Raw genomic sequence first — 10,104 nt, 5'->3', positions numbered from 1 at the left:
ATCGAACCGAATTTTCCGTATTTTGATTTTGTTTTCTCACAAACGACTCCTAAGATTCCATTTAAACTTTGTGCAGCGTATTGTACACGTCAATCTACAACATTTTTACTGGAAAAAGATTGTTTCCAGTAAATTTCAATGAAGGGTACTTTCGTGGAAGAGGGGATGGATAGATTCTAAAGTGAATCAAGAATGAATTAAGACTCAAATGTTCGTAGTTAAAAGAAAATTGGTGAGTTCAAACTTTTTAGAGTAGTTGTAAGAAAAAGTGTCTAATCTACAGACATCTACGTTACATACTCTTACTCTTAGATACGAACACACCGTATCTACAAGATCTAATCTATTTACTATGTTACTCTCTGCTCATATTAGATGTGTGTACCAGTTATACAAAAATTGGGTCAATCTATTGTTATTTTAAACATATTAATATGGGCCTTGTACTATCTAACTATATCTAAGATTTTACGCTTTAACTTGATGACCAGCTGTTAGATTATAGTTGCTATAGTTACGGCTTATTTATTTTTAATAAATTTACAACGCTTTATTTACATTATACGTGCAAAGAGTGGAAGGTTACAGTATGTTATATTATCAGGTTTCAATTTGTAGCTTTATTAATTTCATTTTTACCAAAATCTGTTAAGATACGAATTATTTTTTCAATATTAAATATTTCAATACCTCAATATTCCCCAAAAATCATCAACCAACAACAGTCGAAACCCAAAATTGATTAAAATTAATTGTTTCTTAAATTCAATTGGAATTTAATTGATTACATTTTTCCTCATCTCTGCTTCCCGCGAAGTGGTGCTCATCTTCGCTTAAGATGTTTAGTAGCTTTAACCAGATATATTCACTGGAGCAAATCATGAGGCGATTGGCGTTTAGGGAGGATGATCAGGAATTGTTTGGGAAGACAGGCAACAGACAGACTTGAGGATTCGTATGTCATATAAGGTGGTGGGAATTTTTCTTCTATAGCGGATTGGCGTTATCTCAGACTGGAAACGGATATTAAGGTCGTTATGAATGATTCGGTTGGATACACGATCCAACGATTGTGCGCACCATTTTCTGGAGGTTTGACCGATTCTCTGGATGTGTCACTTAACTAGGATAAATCACAGCTTTTTTTTTTTTTTTTTATCAAATTTCAAGTCTCATACACATCGCAGTAAAAGAAAGATTCATGTCTTCCGATATAGATGTGTGCGTTTTTGAGAGGAACTAAAATAAAAAATCCACTTCCGTTTAAAATTTCGTTTTATAAATTCAACACCATACTTAATATTTCCATTTATGGCCACTTAAAACAAAATGCAATTAAATTTAATTCGATGTTTTTTAATTATCCATTACCGACGTTAGTCGAATTGCATTAAACATTTTCTGTTGCTTTATGGAATGAAGTTGCATATTTTATGCATTATATGTAATAGTTCGTTACATAAATGGCGAGGTTATTTATTGCACAAGTGGGGAAAAGTGAAATGAAAGAGGATTCATGAAGTCCAAGGTTAGACACTCGCTCAGTTGTATTATTGTTATACGTTAACGGAAACAGTCGTAATTTCAAGACTTCATCGTTAATACTCTATCCTCTACAATTAAGAAGTTGGATTGGCAAAAAAAAAAAGAAACACAATAATAATATGGTTTGAAACGAAGCACCAAAGAAACTAAGAAACAGACAAACATGCAGAGGTTGCATGAAAAAACATGCTAAAAACTTTTACGTACTGAAATTTCTAACAAAACAGTGCAAAAAATAATAATTTTACAAACTGTTGGTGATCACTCGCATCACTTTCTGTTTCAGCCATTCTAACTCACAAGTTTGCTCTTGTCACTTAAGAAGGAAACTACCACCCACTTCCGCTTGCTTAAGTATCCGTAATCGAATTTACGGGAATAATGTTTACGGGCTAAAAGTTGTAGATTTACATGGTCGTAAACGCTTGCACAAAATGTAAAGAAGATCGTAGGAGCCATTTGCGAGAAAATCTGGAAAACTCTGTTCGGAAAAGTGGCACTTCCGGTCACCGGATTATCACCCTTATATGGAAAATCAGTCCCACACTTGATTCTTATTAATATTTGTTTTATAGGTGGTAATTCGGCACGGAAAACAGTAATGGCACTTAAGAGGAAAACCTATTCGCCTTTCTGCTCCAGAAGGGCCCTCAATTGACTTTTCCCCGGAAAATGATAAAAATTCAAGTTAGATGGGGGTGCATAGGACATTTAGCGGCATTATCTCTGACTACCCGGCTTCCAACTTATTCTAAAACATCCTTCGTCTCTTTAATTTGTGGGAGCTATTTTGAAGATAGAAAGTCTTAGGGGTAGGACGAGAGTTGCAGCATAGAAGTAGCACCATGTCTATAACATAATTACGGACTTAGGCGCCACGGTATCTGAGCGGTTAAGATGCTAGACCCGCAAAGCTAAGATGTATTGCTGTACTATTCTAGGGCCTTTGATTTTATTTAATGGTTAATATAAGGAATTTATAGTAAAGTATGTTAGGCGGTTATAGGCTAGACCCGCAAAGCTAAGATGTATTGCGGTACTAGTCTAGGCCTTGAATTTTATATAATGAGTTAATATGAGGAATTTTGTAGTAAAGTATGTTTGCTAGTCACCTCCGTCCACCGACACCTAATTTGGTAGTTGGACGTAAAGCCGGCCTGAAAAAATGGGCAATTACTTAACTTTTAATTACGGAGTTCTTCCATCGCCCCCTATACTTAGACTTCTTTCTAAAAAAACTATATTTTGAGGATATACTCTACCTAGAATCCATTTTGGGGAAGCTATCTTCAATATATTTACTGTAGGAAGAGGTGAGTTTGGAGCAGGAGGTGATTATCCTTAACTTCCAGCTTCTACTTCTCTTTCTAGTGCTTTACTAGAGAACGTGGGTGCATTGTTTCCTCACCTAGGGGACTCATGCAGCAGAGTGAGGTTGTAGATCTAAATGATAGTCCCTTTAGAGATAAGCGCAACCAATAGAAATGCCCATTTTGTTTGAAAAATGTTTCAAGTAAGTTATAAAAGCAATTACGTCAGTGTAATTAGTAACCAACATGGAGAAATCTCCACAAAATGGGGGGGGGGAGAATGAACCATTAAAGTGGCACTTGCGCTTAAACGATTTCGTTCATCAGCTTTTGGACCCCCTCTTCCAGGAGTATCAGGAGAACAAATGTAAAATTTTCCAGTTTTTTAGTTACGCTGTATAAACTTACACAGTCTGACAGACGTGTGGATCTCGAACTTGTAAAAAAAGTAGTTGCGGTTGCAAAGAAACGTATACGTGTATGTAATAACTGTTTCTCTTCCTGTATTATTTAAATTGAATCAATAATATGATGTGATTGGAGTCTGAGGTGGTAGGAGGTGGGTAAGGAAGATATCATAAGCTCCTCTAATTCCACTAAAAAAGAGAGAAAGGTTGCTAATTGATAGTTTAAGAGTGTACTCCCCGGGTTTAAAAATAAGCCGACTAGTTAGGTAGGGCCGAGGAGAGTACAGGTGGTGAGTCAGAAGAGGTATGATTATTGGCTAGACTGGTTATTAGGCAATAGATTGCGGATCAAATTGCGGAACGCCACCAGAGTGTGCGCAGAGTTAGCCGCGATCTAAAGCCCAAACCACTTCTTATTCCGCCTCGCCTTTCGTAACAGATCTTATATTGATAATTACCAACTGATATAACGGTCTGCTCGGTAAGTTTCTGTAGATCTAGCCATTCAATTTGGAGACCATTTCTAATCCAATCAGTGTGTTCTTTTTTAAAGCTTCCAATTTCCAGTCTCTCCTCTCCGCCAACATCCCATCAAGATTCGTTAGCCATCTACTTGTAGTTAATTATGGTGCCGTCAATCTTCATGGCCATGAATTCTGTAAATTATCTAAATTTAAATTAATATTGCAGGTAGAAATCTCAGCAGCACTGCAATAAATCAATTAATACTTCTGATTTCAAGATTGCTGTGGAAAAAAAAAAAAACGCCTTATCTTAGAGAATTATACTTCTTATTCATTGAAGTATATTGAATTTTTTTTGAGGTACTCGTGAGGGATGGTAACTGCTAAGATATTCCCAATTCATCGTAGAAGTAAACGATGTTCAGATGGTGTAAAAGTCTTGGAAATACTTAGGATTAAAGTAAAAGTAAAGTAATTGCCTATTTTTTCAGGCAGGCTATACATCCAACTACCACAATTGTATTAGGTGTCGGTGGACGGAGGCGACTAGCAAACATACTTTACTGTGAATTCCTCATATTAACACATTAAATAAAATGCAAGGCCTAGACTAGTACCGCAATACATCTTAGCTTTGCGGGTCTAACCTATAAGCGCCTAACGTACTTTACTATAAATTCTCTCATATTAACACATTAAATAAAATACAAGGCCTAGACTAGTACCGCAATACATCTTAGCTTTTCGGGTCTAGCCTACAACCGCCTAACATACTTTACTATAAATTCTCTCATATTAACACATTAAATAAAATACAAGGCCTAGACTAGTACCGCAATACATCTTAGCTTTGCGGGTCTAGCCTATAACCGCGTAACTGACTTTACTATAAATTCCTCATATTAACAAAATGCCAAGGCTTAGACTAGTACCGCAATACATCTTAGCTTTGCGGGTCTAGCCTATAACCGCTCGGCTACCTTGGCGCTCTACCCTGGTCTCTCTTCAGATCGCATAAATCTTTTGTTAAGGTCTTCTTCGATTAATATTATTATTATTATTATTATTATTATTATTTAAATCGTAAAGAAATTTTATGACATGAAGTTATGGTAAAATGATCGAGAAAATATGGATGAGAGAGAGCGAGTATGAAGAGGGGAGGGGCGCAAACTTGAAGCCTCCCGCGCGCGCGGGTGAGTGTGTGTCTCTGTGTGGGAAGGCCAAGTAAGAGAGGGATGTATGGTCAAAAAGGGTAAAGAGGTGGGGACTCTTCTCACAGTTGGTTCTTCAGTATCTTTCGAGACGTTGTGGGGCCGACAACCAGCCCAGACAGTGTGCTTGTGCAATTTTATTACACCTATATCTACCACTATTTACTATTTAACATTTTTTTGTTTTTTTTTTTTATATATTGTGAACAATCCTAATATCAATAACTATCAAATTTAATAGTATAAGTTTAAAAAAAAATCAACATCTTTAATATCAGCATCCGAGACAAACGTCTGGATGGCGCCCTCTTCGACATGAAGACAACGGGTAAGTCTTTACGAATCTTTTTGATTGAGTGACTTTAACGAATAAGGAAAGTAGTAGCGTAATTGGATTAAATGGCCCTTAACGATTTTTGCTGCCCTATTTTTTATTTCTTAAATTTAATTAATTTAAATTAAAATTATATTTGAAGGAAATTAATTTAATAGATTATTTTTATTTTTTGAAACGTGGGATTTTTATTAAATATTTAGTTAATTTTAATAATAGAAGAAAAACTTATTTTTTTTTATAAAGGAAGAAAGTGTATTACCAATTTCCGTCATTATTTTTTACGATATTTTATATTAAATACGACTATTTTTGGGCAAAATCGGGATAATTCAACTATTCCATCTCAGCATCTCCTTAAGTGGATATCTCATCATCCCAACTATACTTCCATCCAAGAAACCATCAAAGTCCTCAAAATTATCTTTAAAAATTAATTTAAAAAAAAAACATTAAAAAAAAAGTCTGCTCTCAAAACTCGAAACAAAATAGTTTAACCTTTTTTTTTGCCACTATTTCAGCCTCTGAGGTCCCCTTAAATCGAATAATTCTGGGGCAAAAAAAAAAAAAAGCATTAAACACTACAACTCATACCTTTTACAACCTAATATTTAAAAAAAAATCAGCGCTTTTGAGACGTGCCATAGATCTCATTTCTAACTTCCTCTTCCTGAACCCGTAGAATTTTCTAAAATATAATAAATTTTCATTAATATTATAATAATCATTAAATAAAAAACAAGCAATTTTATGGTCTAACAAACCCTAAAGGAAATTAACATTCAAAGTTTAAAGATAAGTTCAAAGATAAAGAAAAAAACACCGTTATTATCTTTAACGTGAAAATGGCCAAAACAAGACACAAATTAAAAGGAATACCGTTCAGTTAAATTACGCTTCCGGTCGCAGAAAGTTTAGATGGTAACATTAATTGGAGGGGTGGGGATCAGTAATAAATAAATAAATAAATTAGAGTAAAAAATTAAAGTAAAGGTTAATCACCAAAATGGTTATGGGGTTTTTATTTTGGGGTTGAATATCAGAAAGAGCACCAACTGTGTTGCGATTTGGGGAAAGTAAAAATACGTTAACTAGAGAAAGAAGAACGCACGCGTATTTATTGTATCCGTGACTGGTCTTCCTTTCATCGTCAGGGGTAGCACTACACTCGCTGAATATATTATCCAGAACTTCGGAATTAACACAGATTTTTTAAATGTTGAATGATTCCCTTTCCAACTAATCATCAATGACTCGTTAAAATCTGTCAAAGAGAGGGAAATAAATATAAAAAAAAGTAAAGTAATCGCCTATTTTTTTTTCAAGCGGGACTTAACGTCCAACTACCAATTAGGTGTCGTGGGCGGAGGCGACTAGCAAATACACTTTACTGTGAATTTCTCATATTAAACATTAAATAAAATGCAAGGCTTACACTGGTACCGCAATACATCTTAGCTTTGCGGGTCAAGCCTATAACCGCCGAACATACTTTGCTATAAATTCCTCTTATTAACACATTAAATAAAATGCAAGGCCTAGACTAGTACCGCAATACATCTTAGCTTTGCGGGTCAAGCCTATAACCGCCGAACATACTTTGCTATAAATTCCTCATATTAACACATTAAATAAAATGCATGGCCTACACTAGTACCACAATACATCTTAGCTTTGCGGGTCGAAAAAAAAAAATATATATACATCTGTTTTATTCTCCTTCAATTTTTTTTTCTTTTTAGATTTAAGTGACTCAAAATTTGCAGTAAAATTTTAAATTTCGTGATTTCCTTTATAAGACGTCGTCTTCTTTTGTCTGATCAACATGATCGTAAAAAAAAAAAAAAATCCATCTTCTGTACTCCAACGGAGTTGGTCCAAGAGAAAGTAAAAATCATGATCATAGAATTGATTTTCCACTCTGCCCTTGAAGCGTTTGGCCAAATTATGGCGAAAAAGAAAAGAAGAAAAAAAAGATCGAAAAAGATGGTGGTTAAAGAAAAGGCTCTTTAATCTGCATTATATTAAGACGGGCCTTCGACCTGTCGGCACGTGATCCTGCATAATACTTGCTTCTTTTCTTTTCGGCTCTTCTATTAATAGGATAGACACCGAAGTGCGATTTATTTTTATAGCAATAATGGATTAAGTTTTTTGTTATTGGGGTGGAGTCCATTATAATAGTTTTTTTTAAAGAAAGAAAAAAAAAAAAGAATTGAAGCTCCTAGAAAAATTTCCTTGCTGCAGCTCAATTTTACAAATCCATTTCCTCTTGCCATTTATTTATATCCGATAGAACCGTAAAAATACGCCAAATAATAATTTTTAAAGCCTAACGTCACCTTTCCACCTTTTTGGCAGACTCTCTAATATCACTTATTTCAGATGAAAGTCTCAGATCTTGAATAAATTATTTATTTATTTATGTAACCATTAAATACATACGATTTCTATCTACATAGAAACTGAACGACAGCTAAGTCTTTTGCTAAACTTTTTTAAAAGAATAATAATTATTATTATTGTACACTAAGTAAATAAGTAAAGTATTTGCCTATTTTTTCAGGCATGCTTTACGTCCAACTACCAAATTAGGTGTCGTGGACGGAGGCGACTAGCAAACATACTTTACTGTAAATTCCTCATATTAACACATTAAATAAAATCCAAGGCATAGACTAGTACCGCAATACATCTTAGCATTGCGGGTCTAGCCTATAACCGCTCGGCTATTCGTAGCGCCTTTAAAATAATCAGATACGTTCCCTCAAAAGATCCTAGATTTCAATCTTTATCTGTAGATTTACGCCAAGTTGAGTTTCGTAGGTAAAGGTGGGGGATGTCTGAAATTCTCCTCTTCCATTCAAGTTTCTGACATTTAAGTAATTTCCTTGGACTTATCATTTTTTTTTTTTTTTTTTGCTATTCATTAAGAAATTGATAATTTTTGAAGTTAAGTTGCACTCTCAACTCATTTTGCTGATCAGTTCTGGAATTTCTATCAAACTCTTGCTTTAAGCAACATCAATTAATATCTTCCTCTCAATATGGTGAACTCAAAACCATGTAATATATTCATATGGTCCTATAAAAGAAAGCCTACCCATCCTTCTTTCCTATAAGTGCTCTTCATCGAATTTTCCTACGAAACTTTTTCCAAAAAAGTTGTAGACTTGGTTTAAAGAAAATCTTGGGATTCATTTTTGAGAAAACCTCAAAAAAAAAGGGAAAAAATCGTCATGAAAAGTGTTCTTCCAGCAGTCAGGTCCTTTTCTAAAATCCAATTTAAATTTTTCGCTTTCTGTGGCTTTTTTTTTTTTTTATTTTTTCTAAAAACCAATTTTTTTTTGTGCAAAAAACAGTTATTTCCGGTAAAAATTGAAAATCGAAAATTTAATGCGATCGCGATACTTCCGGAACCCAGTAAAAGAAAGTAATAGTAAGATAAATAAACCAAAACATTTGAAAGTGACATAGTTTTCACTTTATTGAATTAGAGAGTGTCTTCCAAGTATTTATTTATTTTATCTATTTCTTCTCTCTTTTTTTACTAAATTCGATTTCATGTTACCTTATAAAACTATCTTTCACCAGATCATTCCCCCACCGTGGGGGGGACTGAATGAACGAGTTCATAGAAGCAATTAAGGTGGCCACTTCCATGAAAATCATTGGCTACATTTCTACCAGTCATTTTAAAAGTTAGATAGAGAAAATAGTACTTCCAAACAAGGATGAAAATGGTCAGCAACAGACCAACATTTTTGTCCTATTAGTTTTATGTTATTCGCAGAAGGGGTTTTTTATTTTCAGGTTAGAAAAAAAGCACTTCCGAGTTTTAGACAGAAGTATCAAAATCGTCTTTAATTTTGGAAATACTACCTAATGTTTTAGGCTGGAAACATAGTGGAGCGGCGAGCAAAGCGGCGATGATAGCGAAGAGCAAAGCGGCGAAATCAAACACAAGTAAACAAATGGGACCGCGCATAGTGGCGAGCAAAGCGAAGATAGAGCAACGCTATCTGTAAAGAGTGGAGCAAAGCGTTATGATATGTTTGATTTCTTCGCTCTCATCGCGCTCAATTTGTAAAGGTTATTTTTCAAAGGTTATGGATATTGATACATTATTGGTTTAGTTTGTTTAAAGAAACCTCTGTGGGACCGTAATATTTGCGAAGCTACAACAGTTTTTAACAATTAATAATTAATCGTTAAAATTAATTAACAATTAGTAGTTAATGGAGAATTCAGGTAATTTTTGCTACATTTAATTTGGTTCTCAATCCCTTAATGCTAACTTTCATCTAAATACTAGGCAAAATTAAATTAAATTTTCACGTCCTACTACTTCTGATCAGAACGAGTTCTCCAATCCTTCTGTAGCGTCGTACTACTCCAGTTTTTCAGATGAACAACATTAATTTACGACTGATTTAATAATTATTAGTAATAATAAAGTGATTTAATAAAATTATTGTTTTTTTTTAATTGACTAATTTCTTTTTATCTGCATATATTTCTATTTTGTTTTTATTTATTCTTTTCTAACCTTAAAGTAACTGCTAGGATTAATGGGGTTACACAGATTTGTATTTAATTAATTTTTCTATATTGTGCCTAACTTTTGTTGTGAGTTGTATTATTCAAAAACAATAAAATTTGATTTTGATTAATGGGGTTACACTGGGCTAGTATGTAATCAAGTGTTGATAAGACATTCAAAAATACGCATGAAACTTGCCAGGATGCTCCCGAAGTTGATGGTACAAGTGATGAAATTCACCAAGTTCATTTCTAGACTTATTTATGTCATGTACACTGCAGCTCCTA

General features: G+C 34.1%; 1 protein-coding gene across 2 annotated transcripts in view; it reads left to right on the top strand.

Annotated features, from left to right (window-relative positions):
• The first annotated feature begins 5,014 nt into the window (after window positions 1–5,014).
• The window catches only part of dpy (fibrillin-like protein dumpy), a 324,918-nt gene continuing 319,828 nt past the window's right edge, over window positions 5,015–10,104 (top strand). Inside the window, exon 1 of one of the 2 annotated variants that reach the window (XM_074124745.1) lies at window positions 5,015–5,268. In XM_074124745.1, the coding sequence (XP_073980846.1) occupies window positions 5,256–5,268 (13 nt within the window). In that variant the 5' untranslated portion in view covers window positions 5,015–5,255. The remainder of the gene's footprint in view (window positions 5,269–10,104) is intronic. The other variant, XM_074124746.1, reaches the window with a different exon arrangement.

Source organism: Rhodnius prolixus, unplaced genomic scaffold (assembly GCF_049639745.1).
Source record: "Rhodnius prolixus isolate KJV_2025 unplaced genomic scaffold, Rpr scaffold_3, whole genome shotgun sequence".
Lineage (NCBI taxonomy): Eukaryota > Metazoa > Arthropoda > Insecta > Hemiptera > Reduviidae > Rhodnius > Rhodnius prolixus.
This window is presented reverse-complemented; position numbering and strand designations above follow the sequence as displayed.